Source organism: Chiloscyllium plagiosum, unplaced genomic scaffold (genome assembly GCF_037043375.1).
Source record: "Chiloscyllium plagiosum isolate Xiang-an unplaced genomic scaffold, Cpla_swu_hap1 HiC_scaffold_32, whole genome shotgun sequence".
In the NCBI taxonomy this organism is placed as follows: Eukaryota; Metazoa; Chordata; class Chondrichthyes; order Orectolobiformes; family Hemiscylliidae; genus Chiloscyllium; species Chiloscyllium plagiosum.
The window spans coordinates 15,065,577-15,089,683 of NW_028270170.1; the positions used below are offsets into that span (position 1 = coordinate 15,065,577).

The 24,107-nt window shown below is 41.9% G+C and overlaps 2 protein-coding genes across 4 annotated transcripts in view; one reads left to right on the plus strand and one right to left on the minus strand.

Moving 5' to 3' along the window:
* Nucleotides 1-11,786, minus strand: part of dnajc7 (DnaJ (Hsp40) homolog, subfamily C, member 7) — a 61,242-nt gene extending 49,456 nt beyond the window's left edge. The window contains exon 1 of one of the 2 annotated variants that reach the window (XM_043674943.2): nt 11,669-11,786. In XM_043674943.2, coding sequence (XP_043530878.2) covers nt 11,669-11,739 — 71 coding nt within the window. In that variant the 5' untranslated portion in view covers nt 11,740-11,786. Of the gene's footprint in view, nt 1-3,512; nt 3,532-11,668 lie in introns of those variants that run through there. The other variant, XM_043674945.2, reaches the window with a different exon arrangement.
* Nucleotides 11,787-16,565: 4,779 nt separating this feature from the next.
* On the plus strand, nt 16,566-22,481 carry nkiras2 (NFKB inhibitor interacting Ras-like 2). Of its 2 annotated transcripts, XM_087977811.1 has the most exons (5): nt 16,566-16,738; nt 17,773-17,846; nt 19,039-19,172; nt 20,742-20,983; nt 22,093-22,481. In XM_087977811.1, exons 3-5 carry the CDS (start codon nt 19,079-19,081, stop codon nt 22,327-22,329), a joined length of 573 nt encoding a protein of 190 aa, XP_087833937.1. In that variant the 5' UTR covers nt 16,566-16,738; nt 17,773-17,846; nt 19,039-19,078; the 3' UTR covers nt 22,330-22,481. The 2 variants fall into 2 exon arrangements, with proteins under 2 accessions (XP_087833937.1, XP_043530595.1); XM_043674660.2 differs by lacking the exon at nt 17,773-17,846 and having other exon boundaries at nt 16,567-16,738.
* Nucleotides 22,482-24,107: the final 1,626 nt, after the last annotated feature.

The following is a 24,107-nucleotide window of genomic DNA, read 5'->3' on the forward strand; positions in this document are numbered from 1 at the left end:
AATAAAAGTTTCACAGGAGTAAACCATTGACTGAAAGGTGATGATATGCAAAGTAAAATGAAGATTAACTTTCTGAAAACAGAACAAAAATCTGGGAATGCAGTGTGCCAGGAATGGAAGGTGCAAGTTCAGCTTATATTTCAAGAGAAGAACGATCAGCAAGGCATGCACAACACCAACATATCTTTGTTTTAAATAGTGACTCATATTTCCAGAAGATTCTCTTATCAAGAGAAAAGTACTTGAAGCGACATGAATCAAATGCAATTTATAGGACATTTTCCAATGACAAAATATGTCTGAATACAAGTGAGGGATGCAAAAAGAAATGCCCCTGAATAAGGTTTTTGAAAGTAAGCCTTGGTTACCAGTTTACAAGGAATGCACTGTGTTCTGATCACTATTTAAAACAAATATCACAGTACATGAATGTCCTTGACAAGTGTATGAATACTGAAGTGTCCATCTAAACATAGAAACAGTAATATTAGAGCACAGCACTGCTGAAGCCAACATAAAAAGGATTGGTAGCTGTGAAAACTAAGACAGGTAAACAGCTCATGAGAAAAATTACTCATTCTGTACCCTCAAAATCTATTCTTACAACACTGATCTTGAGTCAAAATCGTGTAATACAGATCTACAATTTTAGTTAGTTCTGACAAAGGGTAAGCCCAGCAAGAACTGATTTTATTTGTTTTCCAATGATGCAGGCTGTAATAGTTTTTAAAAAAAAGGGATGGAAGAGATTCAAAGAAATAACTACGCCTTTACTGCTAAAATCCAGAAGCCAAGTTTCAGGCAGGATGGCTTCGATCAGCAAGAGTACCTTTCAGTGTGTCAGACTTGATTATAACTCTGTGGCAATAAAAAGTTGTGGGATTCAATGAATTCACCAGTAACTATATCTTTTGTTTTACAAATTCAAACAATAGATTTTACTACTCAGTTAGCAGCAGGGAAAAAATTGCTCTTGGATAGCAACACCATGGGTCCAGATTAGACCTGTCTTCGGATTGATGAAGATTCATAGGTGTGCTTACTTTATGAGCATCCCATCAACTACTAACTCATTGATCAGCTGCAGTCAGGAGCACTAAGATAAACATGCTAACCTCCCAGGATATCAAACCATAGATATTCAAGATTTTTATCCACTGCCTTTGGCTCAGGTGTTTCCTCAAACTTTGTGATTACCATGCTCAATTCAGTGCATTGGTGAGTTGGATTCATGAGACAACAGGGGATTATGACAGTGTAATTGAGCATATTTAAAAAACTAGGTGGGAATATCTCTAAATTCCAGAATTGTGAATTGTCCTTTTGGTCTTCTGGAAATTAAAATCAGAAAGTGATATCACATGCCTCTATAATACAGGCTATCTCAGCATTGTTTTCTCTTTGTTGTCTTATGTTTTCCATTATATTGCTCATGAACATAAAAGTAAATAAAGTTGCCATAGTACCAGACAACCACAGGGCTGCTCTCTCATTAGAGAGCCGACTAGTGGCGTTTTGACCCGAGGGTCACCACATCTCAGGCATGGGACAAGAAAGTAGGATCTTTATGGTAAAATCAGACAGTACAGGAATTGATTCCATGCTATTGGCCTTACCAGCCAGTTAAGCTAACTAACCCATTGTTTCTCAGTTTTTATTTCTAACTTGTGAAATGCCATGACAGATATCTTTACATTTAAAGTCTATACAAATTTAGAACATTACCCTGTTTTCATTTTTCCTCTTAGCAGCAACTTATTGAGATTGCCAATTTAGTACTAACTACAGCTGAATTTCCATGCTGTGTCAGGTCGCAGATTCTTCATATGCTTTAGGTGGAGAAAATCTAGAGTGTAAGCATGGGCTCAGTGCTTGGAAAGAAGTGCAAACCGTACACAAGGACATGAGCATGTAATCTAGACTGACATTTCAGCGCAGTACTCAGAAAGCATGTAAATGATCTCATGGCATTTTTCAAAGAAGAGCAAGGGAGCTGCTATGATTTAGCCCTCAATCAGCAGCTACCAAATCCGGTTATCATGTCACTTAGGTTATTGCTGTGTATGGGAGCTTGCCATGTGCAATTGGGCAGCTAGATTACATTATAACTGCAATGACACCGATAAATATCTTCTTTGCTTTGGAACATCCCAAAGCTGTGAAAGATACTGTATGTTGCATGTTCATTCTTTTTATCTGAGAGACATTTCATTCCATCAGAGGAATGGCAGCATCTGTGGAGAGAAAGCAGAGTTAATGTTGAGTCAGTTCTGAAGGAGGATCATGGACTCAAATTGTTAAACCGTCTCTCCACAGATGCCGCCAGATCTGAGTTACTCCAACAATTTCTCTTTTCGTTTCAGATTTTCAGCATTTACAGCTCTGTGTCTTATTATCAGAAACTGGCATTGTAATAAATGATACATACAATCTACTGTATAGTAAATTTATTGTGCACATTGTGTACTCCTAATTTGGGGACATGGTCAAAGCCTCAGAGTTAGTATGGCACAGGAAGCGTTTTGGCCCATCAATTACATACCAGCTCTTAGTGGAACAATCCAGCCAGCCCCAATCGCCCACTCAATTCCTGTAGCCTTCAAATGCCCATCCAATTCCTTTGCAATTCATTAATTGTTCCTGTTTCTATGGCTCTCGCGGTCAGCAAGTTCCAGGTCATTAACACTCTCAGTGAAAATAGTCCATCTTCATTTTCCCCTGCACTTTACCAAGAACATAAAACTCTGTCCCCTCCTCCTTGTATCAGGTGCTAATGGGAACAGATTTTCCTTGTTTACCATATCCAAATCTATCATTACACTGCACACTTCTATCAAAAATCTTCTCATTCTTTGCTTCAAGAACAACTTATCCTACATTATCCTTGTAGCTAAAATTTTCCACCCTGGTACCATTCTGGTAAATTTCTTCCATACCCTCTCAAAGGCCCTCAGGACCTTCCCAAAGTATGGTGATTCACATAACTAGTTTTGCAATTCTACCATAGACTGAGCTTTACAGAAACTTCAACTCCTCATAACTTTACCGAGAATTTCACTAATGTGCTTAAGGTAACTTCATCCTGCTCTGGCTTTTCTGGGATATCTACTGGTTGGTAACAAACTTTATCCACACCCTGTTTAATCAGGCTTTAATTAAATCGAGGTTTTCCCATAAAACCCTACTCTTTGTAAAGCAGTGGCAATAATTATTTGTAAGGTGAACACAGCACTGCAACGGTGTGGCTTTCAATGATTAAATCCTGATGTTTGTTTTAAAAAATGGGGTATCTGAGTGGCTATTTCCTGGTCATACAATGCACAATAGAAGTTGTCTGCTACAATCAACAGTGCACAGATTATTGACACTGTATACCAGGAAAATTTAATTTTTGTCATCAGTTTGTGGCAGTAAAAAAGCCACAGAAACCAATTGTTATCAACTGTGCATTTTAGTTAGAAATCAACAAGCAAAACGTAACTGTAAGTAAGTGGAATGAATAATAGCCTTACTATAACAATGTAGTAAGAATTCATTCAGGATTGCAGATCTCCAACATCAGAACATTTATTAATGTTTGAAAGCAAAGCTTCAGTTTCAGCTCCTGTTGGACAATACAGTGTGATTATAGCCAGAGCTCTTCATGCTACATATAACAGAGTACTTCGGACAGAAACAGGACACTGGGCTTAAATGGTCTATGCCAAGACTTGCGTTCCTCCAAGCCTCCACTTCATCCAACCAAAACAGCACAGCCCTTCATTCCTTTCACCCCTTCATACTTCCCAGGCCTCCTTTTAAATGTTTCAATGCTACTCTTCCCAACCAATCAATTTGGTAACAATTAACCATCCTCTTGGGCAAAGATGTTTCACTGAATACTCTACTAGATTGATTACGGTGGTCTCTTTTCATGTCCTTCAGTTTTTGACCCCATCAGGAGAGAAAACATCTTCTCTGTACCAAACTAAACAAACCACTTCACAATTGGAAACATCTCCATTAGACCATTGCTCAGCCTTTGCTTTCCTGGTGCATGACTCACATCAGGTTAGCACGCAGGCACAACAAGTACTTAGCAAAGCTAATAAGATCAGTGAATTTATCACAAGGGGAACGGAATACAAAAGCAGAGAGCAAGCATTAGCAGAAATTGTTGGAGAAACTCAGTAGGTCTGGCAGCTCTCCGAAAGAAAACATCTTGAGTCCTGTGATCCTTCTTCTGAACTAGGTGCAGTTAGGAAAAGACAGTATTTCAATTGGAGGGTAGAGGAGGTGAGGAGTGAATAGGTTAGCAAGAGAAAGCCCAGAGGATGGAAAGATGAATGGACAGACAGAGGGGAGAGAACGACAACGAGAGAGGAAAAAGAGGGAAAGAAAGAGTGAGAGAGAGTAAAGGCAGGCAGGAAGTAACCCAGTCAAGTAAAGAAACTAATGATGGCTGGTGGTAATGGGATGATTAGTAGTTGAAAATAGGTTGGCTGTACTGAAAATAACACCCATTGTTTCAATATCAAGTTTAATAATCTTAGATGTGATCACCTCCTTCCTCATCTACTACCTGCCCTCACTGCCCCATGAAATAGTTGTTTTCAGCACTGCCAACCCATTTTCAACCACTCATATTCCCCAGATCACCTATCCAGCATCTTTTCTGGCCTAATATCATCAAGTCTTCTGTCTGCCTATTTTTCTTCTCTCTCCTCTCTCTTTACTCATCTTCCCGAACCACTCTCCTGCCTCACATTTTCCTAGCTGCTTCTAGTTCTGAAGGGTCAAAGGACTCGAAACATTAAATTGTTTCCTCTCCACAGATGTTGCCAGACCTAGTGAGTTTCTCCAGAAACTCCTGCTTTTGTTTGTTTCAGATCTCCAGCATCTGTGGTTCTTTTGAATTCCAAAAGTAGGGAGGTTTAGATTAGATTAGATTAGATTAGATATTAGATTAGATTAGATTACTTACAGTGTGGAAACAGGCCCTTCGGCCCAACAAGTCCACACCGACCCGCCGAAGCGCAACCCACCCATACCCCTACATTTACCCCTTTAACCTAACACTACGGGCAATTTAGCATGGCCAATTCACCTGACCCGCACATCTTTGTGACTGTGGGAGGAAACCGGAGCACTCGGAGGAAACCCACGCAGACACGGGGAGAACGTGCAAACTCCACACAGTCAGTCGCCTGAGGCAGGAATTGAACCCGGGTCTCTGGCGCTGTGAGGCAGCAGTGCTAACCACTGTGCCACCGTGCCGCCCAGGTTATGCTTCAGTTATACAGGGGACTAATGTGATCATATCGGAGTAGTGTGTAACGTAATGGTGATCTTAAGGGAAGCGCTAAATTTGTTTTCTGAGGCAGTTCTGAAGCATTACTAGACTAATACCTGAAATGGGCAGTTTGCCTTATGAGGTTGGACAGGCAAGGCTTGTGTCTGGAGTTCAAAAGAGTAAGAGGTGACTTGATTGAAATGCAAGATCCTGAGGAGTCTTGACAGGGCAGCTGTGGAGAAGAGATTTCCTCCAATGGGAGAATCTAGACCTAAGGTGTTACTGTTTAGAAGAAAAGGGTTATCCATTTAGAACAGAGATAAAGTGAAACGTTTTTCTCAAAAGTTATGAGTCTTTGGAATGCTCTTCCTAAAAAATGTGGAAGGAATACAGATTTGAGGAGACAATCAGGGCAGCTGTGATCTTATTGAATGACAGAGCAGGCCTGAGGAACTTCTACTCCTGTTCCATGTTCATATGTTCAAGTGAAAGGCAGCACAACTATTCACGCCTTACAGACAGTTATAATAGCTCTCTTCTGATATGATCCCTCTTATAAGAACTGGTTGCCTATTAACTGCTTTTTCAGCAAATCAGTCAGTACAGCATCCACATTATAATACAAGTCTTATGCAAATAGTCTGCAAACGGATTGAAATCGAAGATCCTCAGACTGATTCAGGGCACAAGCTCAACATTGTCATAACCTGGGAAATTTGAGCCAGATCTCTAGAAACTGACTGCCATATTTTCCCCTCATCATCCTGACAAGCCCCACAAAAGTGTTCTGGGCATGCTGAGTATAGAATACAGAGGATTCTGAAGGTCATCTGAGTATCTGAAGGTCATTAGCGAGAAGTATTTCATTCGGTTAATTGAGTGCTGGATAACATAGTTTAGCCAAGTGTCGGGACCTTGCAATCTTGCTGGATAATCCGAAATTTGGATAATTGAATGCCGGATAATTGAGGTTCCTCTGTAAACACAGAAGATCAACTTGCCAATAAGCCAATACAATACGAACCACAGTTCTACAGAAAGTCTTGAATGCATTAGTTTCAATAAAATTTATTGCAACAATTAATTCTATCACTTCACTATACTGATGTAATCTTTTCATATGAGATTTGCTAATTTTCTGGGAAAGCAGTTTTGTAGCAATAATGTAATTGGATGAGTAATCTACAGGCCCAAATCCCACCTTGGCAGCTGATGGAATTTGAAGTGAATTAATCCAGGCTATAACGTTAGTCTCAGAATGGTGCCTTGAAACAATTATCAATTGCTGTTTAAAGAAAATGTGGATTTATTAATGGCCAAAGAAGGAAATCTGCACCAAGTCCCCGATCTGGAAACCATGGACTTTGTATCCACAGCAGTGTGGCTGACTCTTATCCGTCCACTGAAATAGCCTAGCAAGTCATTTAGGTAATTAGTGACGGGTAACAAATGCAGGCCTTGCCAGTGATGTCTACATCCCATGAAAAACAATAAGGTAGAAACTAAGAAATTATGAAAGCAATTTCATTAATCAGATTAATTTGGAAGGTCAAAACTTAAAAGGTTCAGCCTGTTTGAAGCCAGTGACTTGCTCACCAGGGTCTTGTGGTACTGTCCCTACTTCAGGTCTGGATTCAAGATCCACCCACCAAGAATGTGTCCTAATTTGATTTAAAATAATTTTTATTACTCAGCATCATTTTTCCTTACAAATGCCATCACTTGTTTTTGTTTTCAGGGTTTATGTCACATTGTAATCACTGGAAAAGGTGCTGCCTCCTTTCAAAACCAAAAGGTTCAACAAATGTGCCAAAAGTGGCAAATTGCATCACCCAACAGGCAAAGTGTTCCAACACTAACAGTGGAATATTCCATAGATGTAGAGAAATTACCTCTGTGGGGAGGTTATAGAAAAAAAGAACAGGAGCAACTGCCATTTTGTTTGAGCTTGCAGCTCACAAATAAATTCAAACTCAGCCAAGTAACAGATCTGACTGACATGACCTGCAACCTGAGAAGCTGTAGCAAATCCTAGCAGTCCGATATTCAATTCTAAATAACACTAGTACCAGTGGATCAAACCAGAGGTTTTCATGCAATGATGACCCAGCTTTACGCCAACCAAGGAATTAGTTTAGGAATATTGAGCATGATCTACACCTGTAACCCTTTATCAGAGTTGGTGCGCACTTTCAAAAGAAAATGTTTCATCCCAGACTTCTGATGATGAATATAAAATCTGTCATCAGTAACCATTCCATAATTAAGCAGTTTCCACACAGTTGTTTGGAAGAATGAGTGTTATATAAATTAAAATGGCAACAAAGCGTTCAATGGACCTCTTAAATCAGAATCTTCTGGAATTCAGTCAAAATTCCTTGATGTAACAAGTTTAATGTTTAGCTGTGAACTGCTGAGTAATGACATCTCACTGTCAGGCTTTTGGAGGACTGATGAGATTTATTTCTCTCTGTTCAAACACTCCTCCACAAGACATCCATTTTGAGTTCCAATTCAGCCACACAAAAAGTTTCCCAGTTGGGATCTCAGAAAGAATTACTTACCAAGTCTGCAGGTTAGGACTTGAACAGGCTTATGTCCAATCATAGATATAGTCATAGAGACATACAGCATGGAAACAGACCCTTCGGTCCAACCCGTCCATGCCGACCAGATATCCCAACCCAATCTAGTTCCAGCTACCAGCATCTGGCACATATCCCTCCAAACTCTTCCTATTCATATACCATACAAATGCCTCTTAAATGTTGCAACTGTACCAGCCTCCACCACATCCTCTGGCAGCTCATTCCATACACATACCACCCTCTGCGTGAAAAAGTTGCCCCTTAGGTCTCTTTTATATCTTTCCCCTCTCACCCTATGCCCTCTAGTTCTGGACTCCCCGACCCCAGTGAAAAGACTTTGTCTATTTATCCTATTCATGCCCCTCATAATTTTGTAAACCTCTATAAAGTTTCCCCTCGGCCTCTGACGCTCCAGGGAAAACAGCCCCAGCCTGTTCAGTCTCTCCCTGTAGCTCAGATCCTCCAACCCTGGCAACATGCTTGTAAATCTTTTCTGAACCCTTTCAAGTTTCACAACATCTTTCCGATAGGAAGGAGACCAGAATTGCACGCAATATTCCAACTGTACAGCCGCAACATGACCTCCCAACTCCTGTACTCAATACTCTGACCAATACAGGAAAGCATACCAAACGCCTTCTTCACTATCCTATCTACCTGCGACTCCACTTTCAAGGAGCTATGAACCTGCACTCCAAGGTCTTTTTGTTCAGCAACACTCCCTAGACCTTACCATTAAGTGTATAAGTCCAGCTAAGATTTACTTTCCCAAAACGCAGCACCTCACATTTATCTGAATTAAACTCCATCTGCCACTTCTCAGCCCATTGGCCCATCTGGTCAAGATCCTGTTGTAATCTGAGGTAGCCCTCTTCGCTGTCCACTACACCTCCAATTTTGGTGTCATCTGCAAACTTACTAACTGTACCTCTTATGCTCGCATCCAAATCATTTATGTAAATGTCAAAAAGTAGAGGTCCCAGCACCGATTCTTGTGGCACTCCACTGGTCACAGGCCTCCAGTCTGAAAAACAACCCTTCACCACCACCTTCTGTCTTCTATCTTTGAGTCATTTACATGTTCTGCTCTACCTGAACTGACCTAAATGCCATCTGACACCCTTCTACACAATGTTTAAAAGACATTTGGATAAATAAATGAACAGGAAAGGTTTGGAGGGATATGGGTCAGGAGCAGGCAGGTGGGACTAGTTTTATTTGGGATCATGGTCAACATGGACTGGTTGGACCAAAGGTTCTGTTTTTGTGCTCTATGACAGGAAGCAAATTTGGATTGTCAATTTCCTTGGTTTGTGAATTGGAAACTAGCAGCTGTAAATTTAAGCTAATCAAAAGAACAAAGGATAAATTTTGTTTTTATTGTTAGAATAGCAAAAGATACTCAACAGAAAACAGGGCTATAAAGAATCTATAGCCACCTTTAAAGAAGGATTAGAAATATTGAAGGAAAATACTTAAATAAAGGTTCTAGGAAAGTGCAGAAGGGGAGAAAAGCTTTCAGAGGGCCAACACAAACGTGATGGGCCTAATGACCTATTTCAGGATCTTTGTTCTGCAGACTGATGAATGCAACGCAAATGATTTCAAGGTGGTGGCCTTTCATGGATGTATGCCTGGGAAGAATCAAAGCTAACTCAAATTTTCCGAGCAGGTTTTATATAACAAATCCAGAATACAAAATGTTAATTGTACGTTAGATTTAGCACAAGCATGTGTACAATAGCAAAGGAATCATTGCTTAATTTTCCAATACGGTGGCAACCATTCAGTCCACAATCTCTCAGGCTAGCTCTCAAAGAACATTCTCGTCCTAGACACACTAATACGCTTTTTCACAACTTGGTATTACTTGGGAGTTCGCAAACATTTCAGAAATGAGATTGCAAAAAGGCAGGGATAAAGCAGATGTGCTCCATCTTTCAATTAGGCCTGTGATTCAAGGCCTAATTAATACCCACTTTCATTCAGGGCAAGTGATTTCTTTTTGGAACATAGGGTAAAAGAAACAATGGCTCATCAATGAACAGTTCAAAGAAACGTTGGTACATGGATAGGCCATTCAGACCCCCAAACCTGTCCTCACTAGAGGTGGAAGATTTCCCCATCAAGTGTTGCTGAACAGAGACTTTGGAGTACAAGTTTATTGTTCCTTGCAAGTGGAGTCACAGGTTGATAGAATAGTGAACAAAGTGTTTGGTATGCTTGCCTTTATTGGTCAGTGCATGGAGTACAGGAGTTCGGAGATCGTGTTGCAGCTGTACAGGACATTGGTTAGGCCACTATTGGAATACTGTGTGCAATTCTGGTCTCCCTGCTATCGGAAGGATGTTGTGAAAATTGAGTATTCAGAAAAGACTGACAAGGATGTTGCCACGTTTGTAGGGTTTGAGCTATGGGGAGAGGCTGAATAAACTGGAGCTATTTTCAGGAGAGTTTGAGGCTGAGGGGGTAACCTTATTGAGGTTTATGAAATTATGAGGGGCACAGATAAGGTAAATAGACAAGGTCTTTTCCTGGGATGGGGGAGTCCAAAACTAGAGGGCATAGGTTTACGGTGAGAGGGAAAAGATATAAAAGGGATCTATGAGCAACTTTTTCACACTGAGGGTTGTGTGTATATGGAATGAGCTGCAGAGGAAGTGGTGGAGGCTGGTACAATTACAACATTTAAAAGGCATCTGGATGGGTATATGAATAGCAAGATGTAGAGGGATATGGGCCAAATGCCCATGTGTATTTAGGATCTCTGGTCAGCATTGATGAGTCGGACCAAAATGTCTGTTTCTGCGCTGTATGTCTCTATGACCCCAAATCAATCATACTCACTTAATCATCTGAAACAAATCAATTAAGTCATCCATGATCTTCTACAGCCAAAGGAGTACTTTTCCAACAGTACTCCTGTGCAAAAATTCCTGGTACCGCATTCACACTTGACTTCAAACAAATACTAAACTGATGAATTAATACATTGCTCATTGATTATTTATTTTCTGATAAAGTCTTACATTTAAGGGGCACGGTGGAGAAGGATGTCTCATGGAACAAAAATGAACGAACTTATCCCTAAACTGAGTAATCTCTGGCTCCTGCTGAGCCTGGACCTTCTGACCAACATTACTTATGCTTAGCTGAGCAAATCATTGTTTGATAAATCAGACCATTTGAGAATTAAATAAGATGGAGTGTGAGCAAATTGAGATCTGGAAAAATGCAAACCACATCTTCATATGAGTTCTAAGTGGAAGGTTCTAGTATTTTTGGGGGCGGGGGTACTGTCATTTCCTTATTGGCACAAAACCCCACGTGGATATTGAGAAGAGATTCTTTCTGGTCACAAAAAAATGTCTAAAATCCCAAAGTCCAGTACTATAAGTTAGAAATGCTAACTGTCCTGAAGAAATACGAATGTACCGATTATAAATGAAGACACCAACAGGAGGACAGGGAAGACTGGGAAATGATCGATTATTTTCAGCCGTTTATATAAATTTGACAAATGCCTAAGACACATCTAACACGATAACGCGATGGGACTTGTGGCCGGAGCCTGGAGCTGTCCTTCTCCAGGATCCTGTGTGCCTCGGGCAGAGGGGTAACCGTCCTGTCCCCCTCCCCCGGGGCCTATAGCCCACCCCCTCTGACTCCCACTCCCCTCAGGGACTTCAATCACCGTGAGGCCGAGGTTGAGGCCCGAGCCCGGCACCGCTTCCAGGCGAGGCCCCAGCCCTTTCCTACTGTTTCACCCGCCCCGCGGATCCTGCGGTAACCGTCCCCTCTCGGTTACCTCTCCAGATCGGCCTCTCCCGCTCCGCTCGGCTCCGGGGCCATCGTCACATCGCAATCTCCGGCCGCCATTTCCCAACACCAGGACCCCGGTACCGGCTTCCGGAACAACGAGCGCTCCATCCGCCGGCCGGGAAGCAAGAGCGTCCCTGCAGCACAAACTACATCTGACCTCCTGAGCAGCTGGAGGACCAACACTGGCTGGCACCAGTACTACCAGCCTGGCTCTATGGCTTTGATGATAATTACCCTACCTGGCACCAACACTGCCAGAATGGACTGTGCCTGGCACTTTGGTAATTGTACTTGCTTGGCACTAATGCTACCAACATTGACAGTTCAGAAGAAGGAACAAATTACAGCAGATGGCTGGATTCTATACTTAAAACAACAAATGCTGGAGATCACAGCAGGTCAGGCAACATCCATGGAGAGAGAGCAAGCCAATGTTTCCAGTCTAAATGATTCTTCATCAGAGCTGAAGCTGAAATGTCATCTAGACTCAAAATTTTAGCTTGCTTTCTCTACATGGATGCTCCCTGACCCGCTGAGACCTCCAGCATTTGTTGTTTCCAGTTCTGAAGAAGAGTCACTGGAGCTGAAAAGTTTCCTCTGCTTTCTTTCCATGGATGTTGCCAGGCTTGGTGAGTTTCTGCAGCAACTTCTGTTTTGTAACAGAGACTTTGCCTGGCACTGATGATAACTACATTGTATGGCACTAATACTAGCAAAGTATAAAAATGACACAATTTTTTTGGCGATCATTTGCACAGTTTAGTACCAACACTAGCAGCATGTCACATGCACCAAAATACGGTGAAAATTATTGTTTTGCACACTAGACAAATCATACTTTACATAATTACATCAGGATAATAGAACAGAATGCAGAATACCATGTTACAGCTACAGAGAAGGTGCAGAGAAAGATCAATTCTAATATATGAGAGATCCATTCAGAAAGCAGATAACAGCAGGGAAGAAGCTGCTGTTGTCACATGTTTTCAAACATTTGCATCTTCTGTCCTAAGGAAGAGGGTCAAACAGAGTATAACTGGAGCAGGAAGGGTCTTTGGTTATGTTGGCTGCTTTCCTGAGGCAGCAGGAAGTGTAGACAGAGTTTATGGAAGAAAGGCTGGTTTTCATGATGGACTGGGCTGTGTTTGCATCTCTCTGCAATTTTTTGAGGTCTTGGGCAGTGGCCATACCAAGCTGTGCTGTATCAGATAGGATGCTTTCTATGGTGCATCTATAGCAATTGTCAAGTGTCATTATGGACCTGCCGAATTTCCTGAGCCTTCTGATGAAGTAGGAATGTTGGTGTTGATTTCTTGATTGTAACTCTGGTACAGACTTCAGCTTGATTTGATTGTGTATTCAATATGAACAAGGCCAATATCAGGAGAAAATGAGGACTGCAGATGCTGGAGATCAGAGTCGAGAGTGTAGTGCTGGAAAAGCACAGCAGGTCAGGCAGCATCTGAGGAGCAAGAGAATCGACATTTTGGGCAAAAGGCCTTCATTAGGAATAAGGTTTGTGAGCCAAGGGGGTGAACAGATAAATGGGAGGGGGTGTGGGGCTGCGGGGAAGGTAGCTGCGAGTGCGCTAAGTGGGTGAAGGTACAGGGAATGGTGATAGGTCAGAGAGGAGGTGGAGCAGATAGGTGGGAAGGAAGATGGACAGCTAGGACAGGTCATGAGGGCAGTGCTGAGTTGGAAGGTTGGATCTGGGATAAGGGGGGAGGGGAAATAAGGAAACAGGTGAAACCCACATTGATGCCGTGTGGCTGTAGGGTCCCAAGGCAGAAAATGAGGCATCCTGGTCCTCACCTTCCACCCCACCAACCTCCATATACATCGCATCATCCTCTGCCATTTTCGCCACCTACAAACGGACCCCACAACCAGTGATATATTTTCCTTTCCACCCCTATCCATGTTCCATAAAGACCACTCCCTCTGCGACTCTCTTGTCAGGTTCCTGCCCCCAACCAACCCATCCTCCCCTCCAGGCACCATCACCTGTCACTGTAAGAATTGCAAAAACTGCACCCACACCTCTCCCCTCATCTTTGTCCAAGGTCCCAAAGGAGCCTTCCATTTCCATCAGAGTTTTAGCTCACATGTCATTTACTGTATCCATTGCTCCCAATGTGGTTCCTCTACATTGGGGTGACAGGATGCCTACTTGCAGAACACTTCAGATAACATTTCTTGGACACCTGCACCAACCAACCCCACTGCCATGTGGCCAAACACTTCAACTCCCCCTCCCACTCCACCAAGGACATGCCGGTCCTGGGTCTCCTCCATCGTCACACCTTAACCACCCGACGCCTGGAGGAGGAACATCTCATCTTCCACCTTGGGACTATCCCACCCTCCTTCCATTTATCCCTCCACCTCCTTGGCTCACAAGCCTCATTCGTGATGAAGGCCAATATCAGTCAATGTTAAGCGTTTATTTGATTTGACAGTGTCACAGCTGAATACAATTCTGTCTGAAGTTCATGTTATTATCTAAATCACCAAAAGCAGGTAGCTTGCAGATTTGGCTTCTCATGTTCAGGGATGCCTAGTACAAACTTGGCACTTTGCACATTTCTGTGGCCAAGTTCCAATTCCAATCAAGAGGGCATGTATCTGGTTTCCAAATTCCACTATCAACTGTCCAGCCAAAAATGACTATCATGTTATGATTGTTGAACTAATCAGTTACTTAACCTGTATGTAAAGTATCCTGAACTTATGCACAGTTTGGTGTAAATCCCTAATATTAATAAGAGAGGAGAAAACAATAAACTGGTGAATGACACATTGTGGACCAACTGTGTACTTTAAAATGGAGAACGATACGATAAGTGTGTTAACATCCAAGTATTTTAGGGTAAGTTATTCAATCTCAAAAATGCAATAGTATGTCATTTTAATTTCTCCCATTTAACCTTATGATCAGTCTGTGCCACCTTGGTGTAAATTGTCTTTTTTTTAATTGTAGAAACACTAGGACAAGGACAGAGGCAATCCAAACCCGTATGAGTTCTAAAAATGCCAACGTAATCCGTCTCTGAATGTTTACCATTTTAAAGCTGATTCTTGGATTGCAGTCGACCTTTCACTTCCCCAGTCTAACATCTACCTTATTTCTGATCTGTCTAATTCAAGCTTTCAGTTTCATGTCACTTCATGGTTGGACTGAGATCTGCTCTTCTTTTACCATTACTTGGTCAATGTGTTTTGGTTCTTTGTAAACCGTCTTACCTTACCCTGACCTTGAAGCTATGATCTCCTTACTGACATCCTTTGATATATTTACCAAGTAGCTTTTCTCCTCATGTGAACAATTGTTTGCACAATTTTGTGATTTTATATATCTTTAACATATAAAATGACAATCATATAAATAATTAATGGCTTTGGAAACAAAAATTATTCTCAAGATTGGGTCATTGTTGACAAAATTAGCATTTATTACTCAACATAAGATGCCCTTGAGATGATAGTGATGAACTGTCTTCTTTTGAACCACGTTTTGTTGATACTTCCACAGCACCACTGGGTAGGAACCTCCAGGATTTTGACATAGGAACACTTAAGGAACAATGATACACGTTCAAATCATGATGGAGCATGGCTTGGAGGGCAACTTGGAATTGAATAGCTTTGAATTGAATTTGTTTTAATGCATAAACAAAAGCAAAAGTTGCTGGAAAAGCTCAGCAGGTCTGGCAGCATCTGTGAAGAGAAACCAAAGTTAGTGCTTCCGATCTGGTGACCCTTCCTTAGAACTGGTGAGTGAGTGTTGTGTCCTCATTGGCACTTGTTATACACCAACTAGCAGCTATCAATGTTTTTGTATTGCACAACACCTTCCAAACCCACAACGTTCACCACGAGAAGCCCAAGGGCAGAAGATATTTGGGAACCTTGTCACATGCAAGTTCCCTCCAAACCACAACCATCCTGACTTGTTCCTCCAGTGCTACTGGGTGATAATCCTGGAACTCCCTTCCTAAATGAACCTACACTTCATGGACGGCAGCATTTCAAGGCGACAATTCAGCACAGGCTTTCAATGGTATTTAGGAATGGGTAATATTTGATGGCCTAGCAATACCCACATCCCATAAACAAATAATAAGAACAGTTCTCAAAAAAGGGATGTGTTCAATAGAATGGATGTAATGATAATTCTGTTCAAGTGGCAGTTGTGGTTCTGATGGAGGCACTGTCACCTCTGAATCAGGTTACAGATCCAAGTCCCACTCCAGAGATTTAAGTGCAAAAGTCCAAGCTGACACTGAGCTGATGTGGTATGCCTTCCAGATATCAAATCAAGGCTATGTCTGCCCCATCTGGCAGACATGACACTATTACAACAGTGGTAGAGGAATTACCCCTCTTCTTCTGCCCAACATTTAGCAATCGATCAACACTGCAAAAAAAATGATTACGTTGTTGTCTCTGCAGATTGGCCATTGCATCTTTTGCTTTGCAATAGTGACTACATTTCAATAGAACTTAATCTGCCATAAAAGCCTTAGGGACACCCTGAGGTTGTGAAAGGCACTTGGGGGGAATGGCAATACACAGCAGCCTGTAGCCAGAGACACCAACCCTCTCATGAACAAGTAAACAAACACACAGATGAAAGTCTTTCTTTCCGGGAAAATAAATGCATTTGGTGAAATGGAACCAATATTTACAAAAATAAAATTTGTTGGACTGTAAGTAATTTCCACCTCCCTTAGTGTATCCTGTCAAGCAAGGTGACTAAACCTTCCTGATGAAATGGAGGGGCATGTTCCCCTCCAGGCCTGTTGAGGGCGCTGTTTGTGGAGTAGTGCCGAGGGGCTGAGGTAACTCATGTTCCGCGCCGTCTCGTTGATTGTTTGTTGGGATGAAGCGAAGGATGGGCTTGTTTTGAGGAGGGAAGACCCTCTTTATTTTAACCTGTTCACCTGCCGGGAGGTTAAATCAATATAAGTATTCTCATTCCTCCTTCACGGACATTCGGAGAGAGGTGCTCCTGAAACTGTGTTCTGCCAAGCTTCCCATTTATTATTGGCAGGTAAAAGTGTCAGCAGCAATCACTGGGCATGGAATATCGATCTATTTGTTTATACTCATCCTGTTTATGTGTTACACGGTGTTCATGAGCCTTTGAAGTCTGCATTATTTTCAGCTGGCCCAATGGGTTGGCCCCTTGGGACAGGTGGCTTTGTATTCAATTCCCAATTCCCCCCCCCCCCCCAGGGACTTGAGCAACAGAATCCAGGCTGATCTCCCCAAGGGAGTGCTGCACTGTCAGAAGTGCCATCTTTCAAATGATACACCGTTTTCAGGTGGATGTGGACGATCCCTTGGCAATGAAATGCTCCCCGGTGACCCTTTATCCCTCAGTCAACATTATTAATTTAAAAGAAAAATCATGGGTCTTTTTCTAAAGGCTGGTTTTGGCTATCTCAGTCTCTCGTGTTGAATGCTTGCCTGTCATGTTCTATCGCAATCTGCCTTTTGTTTATTTCTGCTAGACTTGTGCATCTCTTTATCCTTGGTTGGTGTATAAATGTGCTCAGTGTTCATTTTGCCATATCTGGCTTGGAGAGATAGGGATTGTATTAGGTCAGATGAGGGGAAAGTAGCTACGCATATCTCAGTACAATTTTGGCCTATTGTTTCTGGGTGCTCTGGTTTTCTCCCACAGTCCAAAGATGTGCAGGTTAGGTGAACTGGCCATGCTAAATTGCCCATAGTGTTCAGGGATGTGTGGATTAGGTGCATTAGTCAGGGGAAGTATCGAGTAATAAGGTAAGGGAATGGGTCTGGGTGGGTTACTCTTTGGAGAGTCAGTGTAGACTTGTTGGGCCGAATGACGTGTTTCCACACTGTACGGATGCTAAGAAAAACCTGAGTTCAATCCTGAGTCCAGAGACTCTGAAAAATTAACTAAAACATCCAAGTTGATGTTATAAAAGCAAAATACTGTGGATGCTGGAAATAAGAAATAAAATAGAAAATAATGGAGAAACTCAGCTTTTGTGGCGCTATCTGTGGACAGAGAAATGAAATTAATGTTTTGAGTCTGATTTGACTTTTCTTCAGTATTGGGCTGTCTGGAGATTCTGCTGGAGCGTTGGATTTGCCTGTTTATGCAATCAACTCAACCTGTACTGCAGGTAATGAAGAGTGCAGGTGATCAAGGTTTTCTTAAGCTTATCAGTATTTGGGATTTATTTTTACTCATTTTTTGTATGTTAAGCAATCATGCAACATGAAACAGCCATTTGGCCCATCCAACTAGTCTCACTCCTATGTTTCTTTCCTTGCAGTTCTGCGACTTTTTTTTTATTTTTATTTTTCAAGTGAAGTTACATGGTGTACAGGATGTTCTAGCTAGGTGGATAAAGAATTGGTTGAGCAACAGGAGACAGAGTAGTAGTTGAAGGAAGTTTCTCGAAATGGAGAAAGGTGACCAGTGGTGTTCCACAGGGGTCAGTGGTGGGGCCACTGTTGTTTGTGATATACATAAATGATCTGGAAGAGGGCACTGTTGGTATGATCAGCAAGTTTGCAGATGACACAAAGATTGGTGGAGTAGCAGAAAGGATAAGAGACTGTCAAAGAATATAGGAGGATATAGATAGACTGGAGAGTTGGGTGGAAAAGTGGCAGATGGAATTCAATCCATCAGACAAGTGTGAGGTGATGCATTTAGGGAAGTCTAATTCTGGAACGAATTATACAATGAATGGAAGAGCCTTGGGAAAAGTTGATGGGCAGAGAGATCTGGAAGTGCAGGCCCATCGTACCCTGAAGGTTGCTGCACAGGTGGTAGAGTGGTCAAGAAGGCATCTAGTATTATCTGCCTTCATTGGACAGGGTATTGATAATAAGAGCTGGCAAGTCATGTTAAAATTGTACAAGACATTGGCTTGTCCGCATTTAGAATACTGTGTACAGTTCTGGTCGCCACTTTACCAAAAGGATGTGGATGCTTGGAGAGGGTGCAGAGAAGGTTTACGAGGATGTTGCCTGGGGTATGGAAGGTGCTAGCTATGAAGAGATTTGTTTTCATTAGAAAAAAGGAGATTGAGGGGGGACCTGATTGAGGTTTACAAAATCTTGAAGGGTGTAGACAGGGTGGATAGAGACAAGCACTTTCCCAGGGTGAAGGATTCAATAACGAGAGGTCATGCTTTCAAGGTGAGAGGTGACAATATTATTGAATTTGCTGTTCTTTAACAGGTGGTATTGATGATTTGGCATTAATTCTTGCACTTTCTAGGATGTCTCAGCCAATTCTGAATTTGATACTGTTGACATATTCTATATGCTGACGGTTGTTTTATATTTTTTTTCTCCATACAGTTCCTACTTCTGGTCGGTGTTAGCAGTTCCTGAGAGTGCGATGGGGAAGAGCTGTAAAGTGGTAGTTTGTGGCTTGGCATCTGTTGGAAAAACAGCCATTTTGGAACAGCTTCTCTATGGAAACCATGTTGTTGGTGAGTGCAGAGGCAGCATAGTCAGAAAAAAATAACTTTATATTTACAACTTTTTCCTGCTTTCAGTGAGAATGATGAATTATGTGGATAAGAAAAGATCTGTTGGTATTGGCTGAATGGGGAGACCGGATGTAACAGGCCTTGCTGGTGAGATTGTAATCTGATCACTAATTGGGTGTTGTGTAAAAATCCGTAAGGACACACTTATAATAATACTGAGCACCAGGGTGGGCCGATACTTGGAATGTAGCAAGAGACAGCTGATGCATTCATCTGCTCAGTGTAAACATAGCATTGTACAAGAAGGATTGGCAAAACAAAACCATATTGACTCTGGTTGGATTAAGCCTTTTTCAACATCCTGCTATTTTTCATTAACAATAAACTCTAGTATTTTTCCCACAACAGATGTTTCCTGCTTTCTGTCTCCCTCTTGAATGGAGGTGTTAGATTAGTAGTTTTCCAATTCACTGAAACCCTCCGGAAAGCCAATGAGTTCTGGAAAGTTTCTACCAGTGCCCTGACTATTTCTGCAACCACTTTCTTTAAAACCCTTGGATGTAGGTTATCAGATCCTGGTGAGTTGTCTGTCAACTGAAAGAATCCTTTTATTTTTATATATTTCTTGTCAATTTAGTAGCATAATCAATTTTCTCCCTTTTTGTTTGGCATCCACTGCTGCTTCCTAAAAGTTACTAATTCTCTTGTCTCCCACTGTCTTCGTTCCCAATGAAGGGCTTATGCCCGAAACATTGTGGGTGGCATGGTGGCACAGTGGCTAGCACTGCTGCCTCACAGTGCCAGAGACCCGGGTTCAATTCCCGCCTCAGGCGACTGACTGTGTGGAGTTTGCACGTTTTCCCCATGTCTGAAGGGTTTCCTCCGGGTGCTCCGGTTTAATCCCACAGTCCAAAGATGTGCAGGTCAGGTGAATTGACCATGCTAAATTGCCCGTAGAGTTAGGTAAGGGGTAAATGTAGGGGTATGGGTGGGTTGCGCTTTGGCGGGTCGGTGTGGACTTGTTGGGCTGAAGGGCCTGTTTCCACACTGTAATGTAATCTAATCTAATTGACTCTCCTGCCCCGCGGATGCTGCCTGACCTGCTGTGCCTTTCCAGCGCCATACATTTTGGCTCCAACTCTAATCATCTGCCGTCCTCACTCTCTCTCCCACTCTTCTTGATGGTCTTTGTTCACTATGGGTGGTCATCGTTCCTAATGAGTCTCTCTTGACTGGAGTACAGTTTCCTGAGTATTATGAAATATCTAATGAAATGTCTGCCACTACTCATCTACTGACCTTCTCGTCAATGTGTTTTCCCAGTCTGCGTTAGTTGAGAATACTGATTTGAGATTGGGTTGCTCTGCTCAAAAGTTAACCATGTTATGATCACTATCCCCTAGAGGTTCTTAACTATGAGATATCTTTTTAATCCTACCTCATTCCGCAATTCTAGTTCTGCACATCCAAAAAGAGGAAACAAGCTATCAGCATCAACCCTGTCAGACTTTCTAAAAATAGTTTATACATGACGCCCTGAATCATCCCCTTTTTTTTCCTCTCTCTAAGGTTCTGAGACAAATGAAACCCTGGAAGATATTTATGTTGGTTCCATAGAGACAGACCGTGGTGTGCGGGAGCAGGTGCGCTTTTATGATACGAGAGGCCTGAGGGAAGGCTTTGAGCTTCCCAAGCATTACTATTCCTTTGCTGACGGATTTGTATTGGTGTACAGCATAGACAGCTGGGAATCCTTCAAGCGAGTCGAAGCCTTGAAGAAGGAAATTGACAGGTCCCGCGATAAGAAGGAGGTACAGTGATAAACTAGGTTCTGTGGTGTCACTACCAAAGTACTTCTATGTTCCCGTGCATGTAACTAACTTTATTTAATGCTTTCAAATTGCATTCTGTAATTCCTGATCTGTCGACTGAAGAGCTATGCTTTAAATTGAAGCCGTCAGAAAACGCCTCATTGGTGAAATTTCTTTTATGATGTGTTGATGTTGGACAATGAAGCACGATACCACTTCCACTGACATCAAACATGTTTCAACTCCCAGTAGAACAAACAGGCACTTCACACCAAATATTCTTACAAGAACTTAAGATACAAGATCAAAAAAGGTGACTTAGTCTATCAAACAGACCTCTTCCATCCGCAGGCTCTGACGTGGACTGTGTCTCACCCATTTTAAATTCTCCACAGGAGGTTCTGCAAAAATATTCCCTGATCTCCAAAGTGATTAAACAAACAGGCCGAGTAATACTGCAGTTTGCAGGCAGTTTTGAGTGCTGTGTTTTCAGCTGCCTGATGCTCATTTCACATAGTACTCTCGCAGCCTGCAATGGAAAGGACTGGCGTTGCCTCAATCTATGCCACAAAACTCTCACATCCGACATAGGAGTTGTCTGTAGTTTTCCCAAAAGTCATTCATACACTTGAGAAACAGTTCAGTTGATCCACTTTCAAAAAAAAAGTCCAACAAGTTTAAATGAGGAGGACACCTGGCCCCTCATGCCCCTGCTTGCTTTTTGCTTGACCTCAGCTGATCAGTTTAGTCCCACTGTGGAGGTGGAGGTGCTGAATAATTTCAAAAGGAATCAGGATGGGCACATGGTAGAAACAGATTTGCAGGTCTATGGGCTAGGAGTTGGGGAATGAGACTGAGATAGCTAACTGGTTGCAGATCAGGGATTGAACCTGTGGTCTCCCTGGCTTGGTTCCATCAGGGTCCATCAGCTGAATTATTGTGGAAGCTCATGAGTTTTAACTTATTTTGTTCTATTACCTTTATCTTGAAATAGCATACCCTGTCTTCTTAAAGTTTTCTTCCTTGAGTAATTTTTTTACAGGCATTGATTAAAAAGCTTTAAATACAAGTTGCCATTGAAAGCTCTCCTTTCGTGCCTGTTTCTGCAGGTGACAATTGTGATTCTGGGAAACAAGTGCGACTTACAGGAAGGGCGACGTGTGGACCACGATGCTGTTCAACACTGGGCAAAGTCAGAGAAAGTTAAACTGTGGGAGGTGTCTGTGGCAGAGCGTAAGACTCTGATTGAACCGTTTGTCCACCTGGCCAGTAAGATGACCCAACCTCAGAGCAAGTCCACATTCCCACTCAGCCGTAAGAAAGGAAGTGGCTCGATTGACAACTAATGCAGTATCTGAAATGCAAAGATTCCATTTGAGCACAAAAGCTTGTTCCATTCCTGTAAAGCATTAATCCCATGAAGAGCTTCTGTACTTATTTATGTTTATAAAGTTATTTTCTCATTCGTATAATAAAACTTTTATTTATATTGACCATATTAATGCGATATTAAAATCAATATGTTCCTTTTTTCAGTGCATTAGCTTAACAAAAGTATTCAAAAATTGGAGACTCAGTTGAAAGAGAGGGCTTGACTAAAACTTTGCAAAAGTGTGGACTGCAGATGCTGGAAACCAGAGTTTAGATCAGGGTGGTGCTGGAAAAGGACAGCAAGTCAGGCAGCATCTGAGGAGCAGGAAAATCGACGTTTTGGGCAAAAGCCCCTCATTAGGAATTTGCTTTTGCCCGAAACGTCGATTTTCCTGCTCCTCAGTTGCTGCCTGACCTTGACTAAAACTTTGACAGTCGTCTAATCAAAACTGACACAGTAGAGCCTTAGCTTCTTTGCTTAACACATTTCCAGTTAATGCTATGGGAACAGAAAGTTTACACAACAGAGGGAAGTCCTTTGGCCCATTGTGCCTTTTGCCAACTGAGAACGAATGATCCAGCCTTCTTCCATTTTCCAACTCATGCTCCATGACAATATGGGCTGTACCACTGAAAGTGCACAACCGTGTAGTTCTGAAATGTAACAAGGGTTTCTGTTTTACAGCCTTATAAGGCAATAACTTCCAGGCCTCCACCATCATTTGGTGAGAAAAGCTCTCAACTACTCTTGCCCTTGCCCTGGTTAATTTCAATCAATGCCCCGAGTTTTCTTTTTAAGGGAAATAGCTATATACCATATGTTATGAAGTTGAAGGCATGTACTGTATCTCAGAGAGAGTGAAGCACCTGTGATATGGCAGTCTCAGAGTGTACTGGAAACTTTAAAATGTGTAACATTTGGCTGTGAAATGGATACCTGAGTTGGTTGCTATTTTGACAGCAATTCAAATTTAACCAATCAGTTTAAATTATGCCCCAGGATACTAAAACCCAGTCGAGTTTGAATTTATTGTTTTGCCAACATCGAACCAATGAGACAATCTGATGTTGGGGATATAAGAATGCAGGCATTTTGAAAATTGGAGACAGAGCAACTACCATTGGTCGAGAGAGACCCAAGAAATTAGGAAACACACTCTATCAAAGGTACCTTTTCATATGAAACATATTTGCAGTAAAAAGAACGAAGATGACCCAGGGAGATCTTCAGTTGGAAGAAGAAAGACATTGCAGATGACAGCCACTGTGTGGTTTTGTAATTAAGTTGATGTAATTTTAATGTATCTGATTGGAACAGCATATCATTATAATAGAGTTGGAGGCAGCTAATAAGCGGTTAAGAGAAAGGGGGGCTTAGAATTGTGAATAGTTGTTTAATGCTCACTTTTAGAATTGAGAAATAAATTGATGTTATTTTCTTTAGTGGAATTTAGGAGTTTTCTATCACTCATATTTTACCAGATTATGAGCTGAGGTGAGCTTTTCTGGGTGTTTGGTTTAATTAACAGAAGGATTCACTACCATGTCATAACACAAATCCATGCCCTTTCAATTGTACGTACCTTATTTAAATCTCCCCTTAGTATTCTGTCTTCAAAAGAAAATAGTCCCAATCTATCTTTGTATCTAAAATTCTCCACACCGGGCACCGTCCTTGTAAAGGTTAGTAGCTTGTCTCATGCGATCATTTGGTTGTGTTACTGGCTGGGAGAGATTTGGGCAGTGAGAAGGC